The following is a 15,834-nucleotide window of genomic DNA, read 5'->3' on the forward strand; positions in this document are numbered from 1 at the left end:
TGATCGACTCCTTTACGTAAGCTACAGGAGGGAGCCATTCGCTGTCGAGAACTTCAATCCAGATCAAGCTCGATCGCGACTGAAAATGGCCATGTGATACTTGTATTACTTTCTGTTGTCCCTGTGTAGTGTAACATTATGCTGGCTATCCGTGCAAAATATCATAATGCACTGCAACGCTGAAATGCCATTGCATGCTTATACGCTATTATCAGATGTGTCTTCTGGAGCAACATTTTCATTATGGCCCAAAATTGAAAGAAACATGTACTCACCAGACGTGGCTCTCATAGTGCAGCTATTTCAGTATTGCACACCTTCGCTCCTTGCTTTTGCAGAATTTTGCAAGTGAATTAGACACAACAAAAGACAATTAAAACAAATTGACTTTATTGAAATACTCCACGTTTCTTTTTCCTGAGCCAATGAATCTTTTTAGTACTGTTTCACTATTGCGACTCATTCTTATAGTACATCCAATGTTTGTTATAACATACCTGCCAACCTGTGAACATTAAAATTTGTAAAAATCCTGCAAACAAAATCCCAGAATTTTATTTATTTATTTATTTTGTTTTGCTCTGGGCATGCATCTTTTGTAGGATACATGCGCAATTTATTACAATCATTTACCTTTAAATGCAGCACACGAGCCGCAACAAACTTTGGAGCAGCATTAAAGTGACAAGCAGCACATTGCTTTTCAGATAATGGTGTCTTTTGCAGCTACCTTTATGTTGCCAATTTTTCCTTGTATAGAAACTTTTCTCAATAAACCTGCGCAGAGCGAGCATTTTTCTGGTGTCCTTTGATTGGCAGAAGATTTTCGAGAATATTTTCACAGATGGACGAGCAAAAATTTTCGCGAACTTAATTTTTCATAAATTTAGAAGCAATTTTTGGAAAACCACAAATCAAGCCTGAATTTGTAATTTTTACGAAAAATTTGGGGAGTTGGCGGTTATGTTATAAGCATATATTTGCTATACACTGACATTGATAAGGAACCATAGCTGTGCATTCACTGCATATTTGAGCCCGGGCCTGGAACAGGCCTGTTTGCATCAAAAGACCAGCCATGTCCTATGCTAAAGAAAAAAAAGCCCGCCTAGTCCAGCTCGACATAAAAAACTAGAGGCCCATGCCCAGCCCAATACTATGAGGGCTCCGCTGTGGTGACAAAATAATTTTTCTAGATTAAATAACACTTTATTTACCATGTAAAACTAATTAAACATACAGTGCTTACTATATTTGGAAAATACATACAGCCATATCATAAGTTATCACTTCAGTCGGGCTCAGTACATGGCCCAGCCTGCCCGACAATAAAATACAGTGGCATAAGCCTAGCCCAGGGGCCGAGTCAGGTATGGTCTTTCGGGCCACTAGGAGTCTGTACACACCTCTGCGAGGAACTTTTCAATTTACTTCCATTATAAATCTATTTTTTATATATAGGTTCGAATGTATCATTATTCACTGTGCTTAGAGTAGCAAAAAGACACTACTTTCTCTAACTTATGTCAAGCTCCATACAATGTCAGCCTGTTATGCGAGAAAAAGCCCATGCCTCAGTCGAACAGTGATATGTGCAGTCTAGTGGTGTGAACATGTATGTAATGAGAATACAAGGTAAAAACTGGGTCTGCACTTTATTTGCAGAGACAACACAGGGCAGGACATATACAGATCACCGAACACATCACTGTGTTCAGAAGCAGGCATTTAATTATATACCTAAGGGCAACAGTTGTGCTTTTTTGCAAAACAAGGCAGATTTTGCTTTCCTCAAGACACAAAATTAAGTTTGGCACACACGCACGTTTCTATTATCATGTAGAATTGCATGTCTGACATTATTCATGCTGCTGCATGTCATCTACGGCTCTACTAAGGATACATATATAAAGAAATACACTATGTCAGGCACAATTTAGTGACTAGACTTAACAGACATTTACCTTGAAATTCAGCGAACTGTCTCTGAAAGAAAAGAAAGCAAAACGCATTGACAGTGCGAGTGCTTATGCCTAGTTGTGACTCCAAGTGATGAACTGAAGATTTCATTAAATGTACCAAAGTAGCTGGTAACCAGGTTACTTGGCTAAATATTTACTTTGCAATGTTGCAGAGTTTGTGGTTAGCTCTGATGTGAAGCCACCAATGTCATAGCTAGCAGCGCTTGCAGATATCTGTACCATGTTTAAGATGTTTGGATTAGCCCAGCATGTCAGTTATAAGTGTGCCCACAGAACATTATTTTGGCAGTCACAATTATTTTAAGCGCAAGCCATTTATAAACAACTCATCAAGGCCTTGAAGAAACAGTTCTTGCAAACACTGCAGAAGATCCAACAAATGACAATGCAGCTATTTGCTAAAGGATGAAATCACATGAAGTCATGGTTATTGAAGAAAGAAAGAGAGAGAGAGAGAATAAAGAACAGAGCATGAGCATGTACACACACTCTCACACACACAGTTTTCATCTTTGAAAGAGTTATAGCTGCTCCCAATACTGCTTGGCACGACTTCAATTAACCACAAAACAAGTATTTTCTGTTACAAAGGAAATCACATTGCATCTTAATTTGTGAATAGTCAAGTGCAGACTTGAAATGTTTTCACTGGCTTGTAAAACAGGAGTCTAAAAGCTGCTTCCGTAATTAAAACTGAAGCTATTTAGAATACAAAAGCAGAAATGTTGCTAAAGAGAAGCTTTAGATGGAGTGCTAATACCGCGGTTTGAAATTTTTAACAAACTGTATTTACAGAAAATGAGCCCACTAGATAGGTAACATGTGTGTCAACCATGGAACTTGTGCTACTATTGAGCGCGATCAGTGGTAAGACAGCAAACATCTCTTAAGATTATATTCCACAAAAACAAGGTGGTTCATTATTTTAAACATAGCCAAGCAAAACTCAGTGCACCCAAATGGCATCCCAGCACACCCAGACATTCTGGTAGGTACCACTTTGCTCACTGATCTTTAACAAGCACCAAATAAAATGTCCATTAGGAAAGCCAGAAAGGAGAATGAAATAGAAGTACAGCAATGACATGCTTGTTCATAACAGTGAACAAGTTTAGAACTTTACTGTCTCATAAAAAGATATCTTAAAAAGATGCATTCAGGACAGTTTCTTGAAGCCAACAGAACCATAGGCCTGATTCAGTGTTAATGCAGGGAAGTGAACTTCATATACGTGACCCCTTGTACGATAACAATACTTAAAAAAAAAAAAAAAGGTATCCACTGATATTTTTATTCCCTTATCCCAGTTGCAGAGAAGCAACAGTCTTAAACTCGGAGCAAGTATGCAGATGATACAGTAGACTTCCATCAATTTGACTCCGGTTAATTCGGTCTTTTGCTTAATTCAATCCAAATTGAAGGCCACGGTTGGCGGCTACACATTTCTATAGGCCACTATTTTTCATTCCTTAAATTGGCCTTCTCTGAATAATTCGAGCTTCACTGGTCAGCATGCACATGCCTGACACCAATGGCAACACAAATTGTGACCACGCCTTAGCAGCATTAAGGGACACTGAATGCATTGAAGACATGCTATCTCCTGCCAATCTCCCACCGAAAGTGCCAATTTCTGGCCTGCCTTCCACAGAATTACAAGCAAAAACACCAGCTCACAACGCATGATTTACCCCATTTACCCCAATTAATGATTTACCACAATGAATTTACTAATTTCAACATGCGACCTTGTTTAAAGTTAATGCATCCGAAAATTGCCTCCTTTTGTAGGGTTGACTACAGCTTTCCGTTGGTATCAGGTGTATCATCATAGTAATCACAAGCTGACAACAAAACGAGTTTCCACGTAGGTAGGTGGCAGCAATGCGCTGCTTTCATTATCAAAGCTAATTCAAAAGAGAAGCTATTTTACGTGCTAAACTAGTGGCAATAGATCACCGCCATATGTTTTTGGCATGTCAGTGTCTTGTGTATGTCACAGGGTGAACTGGCAAAGTTTTTAGCCTAGGCATGGAACACCATCCTGTTTGCAATGGTTACACAGTTGTTCAAGAAACTGTAGAATATCAAATGCAGTGGACTGCACGGAGGTTGAGACGTAGCCCATAGTGATAAAGAGCTGCCTGAGAGTGACGATGATGGACATGCAAGGTAAATAAATTGTCATTCTGTGAACGCAAACTCTGCAGGTTCCATCTTTTTCCCGAGTGCCAGGATCAGTGGCATGCTACTTTTTATCTTGTTACAAAATCGGGTGCATGTTGGTTTTCGGTGCACATTGTTTTCAACTTTTAATCCATAAATGCCAGGAAGCTATGCATTATAGTCGGAGGTGTGTTAGAACTGGATAAATAAAGCAAAAGTACGTTTGGACATATTTTTTGTCTTTCTTTCAATTCAACACACTCAATAATTCGATCAAGTTAACCCATTGGATATATCAAGGTTGAATTAATGGAAGCTGACTCTAATAGCAGAGTTGCCCATTCATGCTTGAAAATGCTGCAGCCCTGCGAGCTACAAGAAACTCCTGCAATATTGAAATTAGTGCCCCAGATGGACATGCTGAAACTAGCTCTTAACTTGCCGCTCACTACTATCACTCCTTCTTGAGCTTCTGCAGTGGCATCATCTTCTGCCTGGCATTTTTGAGGAACCTGCATACGGTGCGTGGCTGTTCCTCAGTATCTCACACCCGACCTGCCAGAGTCCTTTTCTTCCTTCGGCTGCTCTACGTTGTTCTGTGCAGCAAAAGGAATGGCATGACTCTAAGCAGTGTGCCTCTAATGTCATGAGCCTTGGCAAGGTGGCACAGACAGTGACTGTTGAGAACAGACGAAGGAACGTACACATTAAGCCAATTTCACAGCTCTTCAACTGCTGTTTGCAGTGAAGCAAGAAGCTTTTCTTGAAGATGGTGGCTCGAATTCTTGCCTCTGGCTGGACAAATGAAACAAGAAGGAATTTACAAAAGACAGTCTGGAGTAGTGATGAGACTGACGGTATCAACATTATTATCAAAGAGGATATTCAGAAGGTGCTTCCATTGCTGTGCAGATGCTGTGACAAATGTTTCTGAAGAACAAGAGAGCTTGAGGTTAAAACACACTACCAAACAAAAATGGGCTGAAAGAAAATGTCTGCATCTTTCTTTCTATTTTTTCTTTTTTTACACAAAGACTGGACGAAATAAGGAGGTCAACTGCCTACTGCACTATTTTTGAGCCAGACAAGGAAGAAGATGAGAATGCGATAAATGTTACTGACAGGTTAGCCCCAAGTACTGGATGCTGCTCCTAACTTAAGCTTTGGACAAGCTGTTAAGCTGCTTCATGGGACTGGTTTAAAATGCACGATGATGTAGTAATTTGAGCAATGTGGGATTACAGCAATGAAGAATGAAGAGAGATAAAGTGGGTTTTAAGTTCCCCGGTGTGAAAGTATGTGAAGGGAGCAAGGACAATTACATCAATAAGACCAGGAGCCACAAAAGCATGAAAGATCCAATGGCCTGTGAACAGGTAGGACAAGACAAAGTGCATGAGAGGTCTGTTTTGAAATGGTATACAGCTGACTCCCAATAATTTGATATAGGCTAATTTGACCAGTCTCTTAATTGTGTTCAGAAGCCACCCATGCACATCAAATGCTTCCTTTTTTTAATTAAGGAAAAAGCAAACCAATTTCATGTACCGTATTTACTCTCATATTGAACATACTTTTTTTCTTGAAAAATTTACGCAAGGTAGGGAGTGCTTTTATTACGCGGAGTGAAATTTTGAATGATTTTCTTTCTGTGGCCACCTCTAAAGTAGGAGACACACAGTTATGATTTGGCTTTCGATGCATTGGAACAGCAGCAGATCTGAGGTTTTTTGCCATGCCGTAGTGCTGAATGGAACGCCCAGCATTCACCGTTGTTTGGTTGTAGCCAATGGCAGCACAGCTAGCTTGTGACATTCTCTGATGTTCCCTTTAAAGAGGTGACGCTGGCGGGGCTGTTTCGCGTTGTTCCAATCCCTGCGGTCGAGACATTCGCCTGTATTGTTGCTCACGGGGTTACAAAAATTGGCTGCAATTTGTTTCCGACACGAAACATAATTACTAATTGAATAACATTATCTCAAAAGTGTACCTGTTCTGCAAATTAGCACCTACTGCTCAGCCACTTACGAGATTGGCAGCCACTATGCGATGGCATTTCGCAAGTGTACAACACACCGACTGTCTGAGCGAGGCCACTCGCTTGGCTTGCATGTTTGTTCTTTGCATTAACGGCATTTAGTAAACCAATTGTATTTAATTACGCACGACATTGGAAGAAAGCATTCTTCGAAGAGCTTGGGCTGGATTGGCTGAATTGCAAGCACCAGTGACCACGGTGTCCACCAAACTAGGCCTACTGGCCCTACCGGTAGCTGTCAGCGGAGCCATCAGTGGATGACGTGCCGTTGTGAAGTGTTTGTCGCTCGGACAGGCATGATTTCATTGACAATGTTCATGCAAAGTGGAGCAGCATTACACAAAGTATTTTGTTTTATACTTCTTGGTGAGGATATAAAGCCTGCAGAGCGTACAAGCTGGGATGCTGAATTTGGGGGGAGCTAATACGGATGTCATATGGTGCACTTTGATTTGAGATTGAATTTTTCGGTCATGATCAGCTCCTCTGTACAAACTGCAAGAGGAAGCAAATCGCAGTTGAAAGTGGCCATGTGACAGTGGTGTTACGCAATGCTCACTCGTTTGGATACATATCCCATGTGCCCTGAGTGGTCGTATGCCGCATGTTGGACTGGATGCCAGATTGTATTCTGTGAAAAAAGCTTTTCATGTTGCTGTCTCCAGATGCGGACGCATACTTCATCGATGCCGAAGTGCCTTCTTGATGTGTGTTTGTCATTCTTCAAAGCATATTCAACGGCTTCGAGCTTGAAGCAGACAGTATTGCTTGCATAGCCCCCTTGAGGCACGTGATAAACGCAGGCAGCCCATTACTTTACACACGTGTGAATATCACGAACGGGCCGATCGAACTGACAAAGAAAACATGGAGTCATTGAGAAAGGAAACATATGCATGGAGGAACACTGGCTTTCCACAGGTGGTGCTAGGTAGCACTAATAAACATTCGAAAGTGGCCTCTGAGATTGTCAGCAGGTAAAATCTTGAAGGCCATGCTCTGTGCAGCACAGTTTACGTGCCGCTCGGTGTTCAGCAGGCGGAGGAGATGACCTTCACGGCAGCAAATTCGGGGTGCGATCATTATGCGAGGGAAAAAAAAAACTCACTCTTTTATTTAAAAAGTGGGAAGCGCACTCATTACATGAGTGCATTCATTATGCATGTAAATACGGTATATCTCGTAGTGGTCAAATTAATGGTAGTCTAATGTACAAAGAAGCATCGGTCAGCTACCTCTTACAGGTATTATGCCAACGTAATATCTACAGTAGCATCTGCAGCTCCATTCTAATGCAGAAACATAATCGCAGCACAAAGCTACAGAAAATCAAACATGGCATATTCATAGGCATAAGTAAAAAGGTATGTACAATTTGCCTCACAAATATACATGCTGCATGTAACACCTTACTCGCTTCAATTTTTGTGCCAAGCAGACAATGAATCACTGAAATTTAATGTTACACACACCACACTCTTCTAGCAACTCTGCTAAACAAATCTGATAAATAAATGGGCACTCCTGCAACTGGTGCCAGCACAGTACAAAAATAGTTTTTAAACAGTATAAGCAGCCCTTGCTAGCAAAACACTACCAGTAAAGGACTCAACTCTCTTGGATTATAATCACGCTTGTCCAGCATCTGTACTAACACAGGACATGGTGTCACATGCCAAGTAATGCACTTGTGCAGTCGCTAGATGTGCCTGGCGGCACAGTTTAGACTGAACATGTAAAACTAAATTTTATGGCTCACAGCTAAATCAGAGAGCAAGTTTCATAGTGCAGAGTAAAATAATGACAGGTTCTACTACTTTTCTTGCACAGCTTATATGATGTGGGCACTTGCTTTGAAATGAGACACAGGTAGGAGGTGTGAAATAAAAAATAAAAAAAAAGAAATTTGAAAGTTTTGTTGACAGCAAAGTTGAGAAATAAGGTGAAAATAAAGAAAGAACAAGACATACATCACTCATGCAAAGAAGGTATCTAACAAAGCCACACATTCAGATGATTCGGATGACACTGTGTACAAAAGGGGGGAAAAAAAGAAAAAAGGTGTCACACGTGTGGGCAAACAAAAGGAAGGAGGTAATTCAACAAAGTAGAACAGAAGGCAACAGACAACAGGCACGGATGTTGAGAGATACTCTCTCACTGTCACATAATCTTACATTGCAAGCTGCCTCCAAAAAGAATGGGCACTCTTGGCATTCACACAATACAATGTGACCACACAGTGGCCCAAGTGGCTGAAGGTAGCTGAAGTGACTTATCTTTGCCACTGCAGACAGGGTAGCACATCTCAGCTGAAGGAGGAGGTCACTGCTTCAACACCCACAGCAAGGACCCCAATCATAGACGAGTGGGTGAGTTCACTGTAGACTGTTACTTGCACTGCCAATCGGCGAGTTCACAGCAACTGCTACCTTTCTTTTTGACGCTGTGTTGAGAACTTGAACCTTGTACAGACACACAAAGATGTAAAGAAAAAAAAGGAAGACATGATGAACCACATCTGTCAGCACGGCAGCTTGAGTGAAAATACTGCTAATGACCAATCGGGCCTCACTCTGTCAAAGAAGGGTGATTTCAAATACAGTAAAACCTAGTTACACCGTAGCTGGCCGGAGCTCTGAAAAAGTATGTACTAAACGGTAGTACTGCTTAACCGAAATAGCATGAGATCGCCTACCTACCTGTCAATAATGGAACTCAGAGAGAGTGCATTGAAAGCGGAAAAAACATGCAGTATTTATTCACTTTGCGTGACAAAATTGTTATTTTCGTTTGATGCCGCGGCGGCCTAGCAGTGACTACAGCGACCTCAAACTTACTGAAGCTGTGAGCCAGCTTTTCAGCCAGCCCCCTCTTCTCTGCAAACACCTGCATGGCAGATTCTTCGCTGGTGTTGCATGTCGCGGGCTGTTGCGCTGCAGAAGTCGCAGGGCCCCTTTTCATTCCACGGTGCCGTTTTTGTCGCGACGACTGCATTTACGAGTCTGACGTAACGCGCAGCTTCTGCCACTGTCGGGCCTGAATCACCCGTGCTGTCGCTTTCCGTGTTGTCCTCATCACTGTCGGTAGTCGACACTTTGGCAACAACAGAGGCAACGATGGCGGAAAGCCGAACCTCATAGCCAACATCTCTTCGCGGTCACAGCAGCACTGCCGAGCAACTTATTCACATTCCAAATGCCACACACTGTAGTCAACAGTAAATCCCTGTCGCATGCCAGTGCCGACTCCTTTGTGTAACGTTCGAGAGCATGAACGATGTCTAATTTTTCTTCTATGCTGAGCACCCGGCGTCTTTTTTATCTGAGCTTCGGCATGATGTGAGTTTGTTTGCATAACGCCACAACACCACAGAACACCTATAGACAACACTCTCTGGCCAATGCATTGCTCTGGCATGGATGGATAGATGGATGGATGGATGGCAGCTACACCCTTTGTAACGGGCGGCGGCTGGCGCCACCTAGCCTTTTGCTCCCCCTCCTATCCTATTTTTTTTTCTTTATATCCCCTTCTCCTTTAACTAGTTTTCACTCGCTTCCTTCCCCCCAAGATAAATATCTAAAATAGTATAGAAAACATTAGCTCCCCGATTTATGGTATTATCTCTCCCTTGACTTGCTCCACCAATCCTCTAGCCTCCCCTTCGTTACTGCAACTCTTTTCTCGTCTATTTGCCCTCGTTCCCCGGGAAAACCTAATGCCCCTTGCATATCTGTCACTGTTCCCTCAGCCAGAGTCGGGCGAAGGTCTGTGCATCTCAGCACTATATGGTCTGTGGTCTCAATTTCGGCTCCGCAAGCTGTGCACAAAAGGTCCACGTCTTCAAATTTAGCCCTGTATGTTTTCGTTCTCAAAACCCCCATCCTAGCTTCGAATAATAGTGAGCTTCCCCACGAGTTATCAAATAAGAGCTCTCTCTTTATCTCCTGTTTTTGTGTCCTATACATAGACAGCGCTGGCTTTCCGAGCATTCTTTCTTCCCACATTTTTCTTTCCGTCTCCTTCACCTCCTTTCCCACACTAGAACCACGTTGGACCCCCTCCCTCGGCTGTAGGTATCTAATCCTCAGCTTCCTAGTTCTGAGTGTCCACTTTGTGTTCAAACTTTTCATGTATAGATATTTGTACACTTTTTCCGCCCACCTTTTTTCCCCCAGTGCTGGGAGAGTCTGTTTATATTGTTACGTAGGAAGACGCAGACGAAAAGCTATGTACAAATATATTTACAAGGAAAATACGCTGCGCTTGGCCAAGAGGCAACAGCCCGCGTTAGCTTCTAATCGTCGTCGTCGTCTTCACACTGCTGGCCTTTCGTGATCGCGCATATTGTGCCGTAGCACTACCCCCGGCTGCAAAAGCGCCGTCCCGGAGCGACTAAAGATCGGACTCGGAAGCAGTGTAGTAGGCCTTGAGCCTACTGACGTGTACGACATCACTAGATGCCACAGGAGAGGACGAGGTTGAGGCCACAGGAGCAATTTCGTAAGTCACAGGCGTCACCTGGCGCAGCACGCGGTAGGGCCCTGTGTATCGCGAAAGGAGCTTCTCTGAAAGTCCGACGTGACGAGAGGGCGACCACAGGAGCACGAGCGCACCAGGTGAAAACTGTACGTCACGATGGCGGGCGTTGTACTGACACTGCTGAGTGGTCTGTGAGGCCGTCAGTCGAGCACGGGCAAGCTGGCGTGCATGGTCAGCGAGGGCGATGGCGTCGCGCGCATACTCGCTTGTTGAGACCGCAGCAGGAGGAAGTGCCGTGTCTAGGGGCAAGGTAGGTTCGCGACCGTACAGTAGATAAAAGGGAGAAAATCCGGCGGTGTCGTGCCGGGAAGAATTGTACGCAAATGTTACGTAAGGAAGGGCAATGTCCCAGTCGTGGTGGTCCTTGGAAACGTACTTGGCCAGCATATCGGTAAGAGTACGGTTTAACCGCTCTGTCAGGCCATTGGTTTGAGGATGGTATGAAGTAGTCAGTTTGTGTTGAATGGAGCAGGAACGCACAATGTCAGCGATAACTTTCGAGAGGAAGTTTCGACCACGGTCAGTAAGCAGCTGTCGCGGGGCGCCATGAAGCAAGATAATGTCACGCAAGAGAAAGTCCGCGACGTCAGTGGCGCAGCTGGTAGGGAGAGCCCGAGTGATAGCGTATCGGGTGGCGTAATCAGTCGCGACGACTACCCATTTGTTCCCAGAAGATGACGTGGGAAAGGGACCGAGCAGGTCTAATCCAACACGAAAGAACGGTTCCACAGGGACGGTGATCGGCTGGAGATGACCGGCAGGTAGCACCTGAGGTGTCTTCCGACGCTGGCAGGGATCACAGGCAGCAACATAGCGTCGAACGGAGCGAGCGAGACCAGGCCAATAGAAGCGGCGGCGGACGCGGTCGTACGTGCGGGTTACCCCAAGATGTCCTGAAGTGGGTGCGTCATGCATCTCAAAGAGCACAGTCTGTCGTAGCTGTTTTGGCACGACAAGAAGAAGGTCAGAGCCGTCAGGGAGGAAGTTCCTTCGATACAGAATGCCACCCTGGAGGACATATCGGCGAACGGATGCGTCGGTAGGTGTAGAGCGCAGACGCTCGATAAGTGCTCGCAGCGATAGGTCTCGGTACTGCTCATCGGCGATGTTACCGAAGGCAGAGACAGAGAAAATGCCGTTGGCGCTACTACTGTCGGCGTCGTCAGGCTCGTCGACCGGGTAGCGAGACAGGCAGTCAGCGTCCTTGTGCAGTCGGCCAGATTTATAGGTGACAGTATACGAATATTCTTGGAGGCGTAAGGCCCAGCGACCAAGTCTTCCTGTAGGATCTTTCAGTGAGCATAACCAGCAAAGCGCGTGATGGTCTGTGACAACGGAAAAGGATCGGCCATATAAGTATGGGCGGAATTTCGCAACCGCCCAAACTAGGGCCAGACACTCACGCTCAGTGATGGAATAGTTGCGCTCCGCGGGTGAGAGGAGCCTGCTGGCGTAAGCGATAACACGGTCGTGGCCACGCTGGCGTTGTGCCAGTACTGCTCCAATTCCGTGACCGCTGGCATCAGTACGGACTTCGGTAGGCGCAGAAGGATCGAAATGGGCCAAAACGGGAGGCGTTGTGAGAATGTCGATTAGATGAGAGAATGCAGAGGCCTCGTTATCGCCCCACTGGAAAGGAGCGTCTTTTTTCAAAAGGTCGGTTAGTGGTCGTGCTATGGCGGCGAAATTTCTCACGAAACGGCGGAAGTACGAACAAAGGCCGATGAAGCTGCGCACATCCTTGACACACTTCGGAACAGGGAAGTGCGTAACAGCATGGATCTTGCCTGGGTCCGGTTGCACTCCGTTCGCGTCAACGAGATGTCCAAGGACGGTAATCTGGCGACGGCCGAATTGGCACTTCGATGCGTTGAGTTGCAGACCGGCTCGCCGAAAAACGTCCAGGACTGCTGAGAGGCGCTCGAGGTGCGTAGCGAACGTTGGGGAGAATACGATAACGTCGTCCAAGTAGCACAGGCACGTGGACCATTTGAAACCGTGAAGAAGGGAGTCCATCATGCGTTCAAAAGTGGCAGGGGCGTTACATAGACCAAACGGCATCACTTTGAATTGATAAAGACCGTCGGGTGTGACAAAAGCAGTCTTCTCGCGGTCGAAATCGTCCACGGCAATCTGCCAGTAGCCGGAGCGAAGGTCAATAGAAGAGAAATAGCGAGCACCGTGGAGGCAGTCAAGGGCGTCATCAATCCGAGGTAGGGGATACACGTCCTTTTTGGTAACCCTGTTAAGGTGCCGATAATCCACGCAAAAGCGCCATGAGCCATCCTTCTTTTTGACCAGTACTACAGGTGACGCCCATGGACTATATGATGGTTCAATAATGTTCTTGGCAAGCATTTTGCGAACTTCTGCGTGAATAACTTGACGCTCAGCTGGTGACACTCGATACGGGCGGCGATGAATAGGAGGGGCATCGCCGGTATTAATGCGATGTTTGACAGCTGTAGTTTGGGCTAAAGGACGATCGTTAAAGTCAAAAATATCGTGGTAGGAAAACAGAACGCGGTAGAGTTCACGAGCGTGCTCGGAGGGCAAGTCGGGGGCAATCATTTTCCGTAAGTCAGCGATGGTACAATTTGCCGACTGCGATGGTAGAGGAGTATCGGATGAAGTGTCATCTACTGCAATGGATGCTACTGAGTGATCCTCGAATGAACAAAGCTGGGCCAAAGACATCCCACGTGGCAGCACTTGTGTCGTCAAGCCAAAGTTGACCACTGGCAGGCAGACGCAATTCGCCGTAATAGATAAAACTGTATGGGGTACTGTGATCCCATGTGTAAGGAGGACGTCTTGCATAGGAGCCGCGATGTAGTGACCGTCGGGGACTGGTGGGGATGACACTAGGTCAACGTAGGTCAGTGCCGAAGGTGGCAAGCGAACGAAGTCGGCGGAACTGAGGCGACTGGGGTGTGGTTCAGCAGGATCCAGAACAGGCAGGTCAAGGCGGAGAGTACTGGCGGAACAATCGATGAGAGCAGAATGTGCGGAAAGGAAGTCTAAGCCGAGGATGATGTCGTGGGGACAGTGGGCGATGACTGTGAATAGCACGATTGTTGAGCGATCGGCGAAGGAGACGCGGGCGGTACACATACCAATTACGGGGGCTGTTCCGCCATCGGCGACACGGACAACAGGCGTCGTGGCGGGCGTGATAATTTTCTTGAGCCGGTTACGAAGGTCAGCGCTCATTACGGACAAATACGCGCCAGTGTCTATGAGAGCAGACACAGAAACACCGTCGACTTGCACGTCAAGAAGGTTCAGATGAGTGGGCAAAGTCAGTAGAGGATTTGGCGGCGTAGGGAGCAATGCAGCGTCACCTCGAGGCGCTGCATCGTCTAGTTTTCCGGCTGGGAGCGGCGTCCGAAGGGAGTCGGCGAATAGGAGCGACGGGGCTGGGGAGAGCGAGATTGTCGTCGTTGGGGCGAAGGCGAACGAGAATAGGGGCGGTTCGTTGCAGGAGAATCAGTGGCGGCATTATCGGAGCGTGCGGCATAGGGACGAGAAGGGCCACCTGAGGGGCGAGAGTAGGCAGTATAAGTAGGCCGGCTCGGGGAACTCCAGCGACTACGACAGTGCCGAGAAATGTGCCCGATTCGATGGCAGTGGAAACAAATAGGCTTGTCGTCAGCAGTGCGCCATTCAGATGGGTTGCGGAAACGTGGTGGGTAAGAAGATGCGGGACGGGGCGAAATCGAAGAAGCCAGGCGGGTATTAGGGCGATGGGCCGAGCAGATGGTGTGAAGACCCATGTTTTCAAACTCCTGGCGGACAACTGCCTGGATCAGTGAGACCGTGACTGCAGATGTGTTGGTGGGACTGGAGTCGAAGGCAGCCGGATAGGCGGCCTCGATCTCACGCCGGACGATCCTGGTAACATCGGCAGTGTTGTTGGGACGAGGAGCGTCGGCACAGGAAGATGTCGCTGGGGTGTTGGGCAGACGGGCAAACTGCTGGTCAATACGTCGGCTTTTGGCGAGTTCCAGGCGGCGGCACTCTCTTATAACAGCATCCACCGTCGCTACGTTGTTGCAAACGAGCAAGTTGAAGGCGTCATCGGCAATGCCTTTGAGGATGTGGGAAACCTTGTCGGACTCAGTCATGTGGGTGTCAACTTTGCGGCACAGAGCCAAGACGTCCTGAATGTACGTGACATAGGGCTCTGTTGACGTCTGCACACGGCCGGAAAGCGCCTTCTGCGCGGCAAGTTGTTGACCGTAGGGGTTGCCGAACAAGTCTCGAAGCTGTGTCTTAAGTGAATCCCAACTGGTGAGCTCATCTTCGTGCGTGCGATACCAAACTCGAGGTGTGCCACCGAGGTAAAAGACTACGTTGGCGAGCATAATAGTAGGGTCCCACCGGTTATTGCGGCTGACGTGTTCATACAGGCTGATCCAGTCATCGACGTCTTCCCCATCTTGGCCCGAGAATACGCCAGGATCACGGGGAGCGGGGAGAGTGATGTAGGTCGTCGAAGTGGCAGCAGGTGTCGGAGCCGGCGGAGTCGGGTTGTTGTCGCCGGGAGCCATGAAGGAAGGCTCGACGTACCGTCCACTGCGAAGCTCCGTGACGAGGTACAGGGAACGTCCACCTCCACCAGATATGTTACGTAGGAAGACGCAGACGAAAAGCTATGTACAAATATATTTACAAGGAAAATACGCTGCGCTTGGCCAAGAGGCAACAGCCCGCGTTAGCTTCTAATCGTCGTCGTCGTCTTCACACTGCTGGCCTTTCGTGATCGCGCATATTGTGCCGTAGCAATATTTTAGCTTACTTATTGCCTCTCTACCTTTGAATGACGTCCATCCCATGTCCCCCTGCACTCCCTCATAAGGGGTGTTCCCGTCCGCTCCTAAGGCCAACCTGCCTACACTTCTGTGTCTTGTTTCCATGCATGCCTGAACTTCTGATTTCATGCACAGTACTGAATTTCCGAATGTGAGGCCAGGTACCATAAACCCTTTCCATATCCCTCTAACCACCTCGTACCTATTATAGTTCCGTAGTACCTTGTGCTTCACTACAGCTCAGTTCCTTTTCACTTTTTCAATCATAATTTTTTCATGTTCCTCCAAG

General features: G+C 46.5%; 1 protein-coding gene across 1 annotated transcript in view; it reads right to left on the bottom strand.

Moving 5' to 3' along the window:
• Positions 1-368: 368 nt before the first annotated feature.
• The window catches only part of Mondo (MLX interacting protein mondo), a 103,877-nt gene continuing 88,411 nt past the window's right edge, over positions 369-15,834 (bottom strand). Inside the window, exon 20 of the mRNA XM_050169546.3 lies at positions 369-8,651. Coding sequence (XP_050025503.1) covers positions 8,615-8,651 — 37 coding nt within the window. The 3' untranslated portion in view covers positions 369-8,614. The remainder of the gene's footprint in view (positions 8,652-15,834) is intronic.

This window comes from Dermacentor andersoni, chromosome 3 (assembly GCF_023375885.2).
Source record: "Dermacentor andersoni chromosome 3, qqDerAnde1_hic_scaffold, whole genome shotgun sequence".
Taxonomy (NCBI): domain Eukaryota; kingdom Metazoa; phylum Arthropoda; class Arachnida; order Ixodida; family Ixodidae; genus Dermacentor; species Dermacentor andersoni.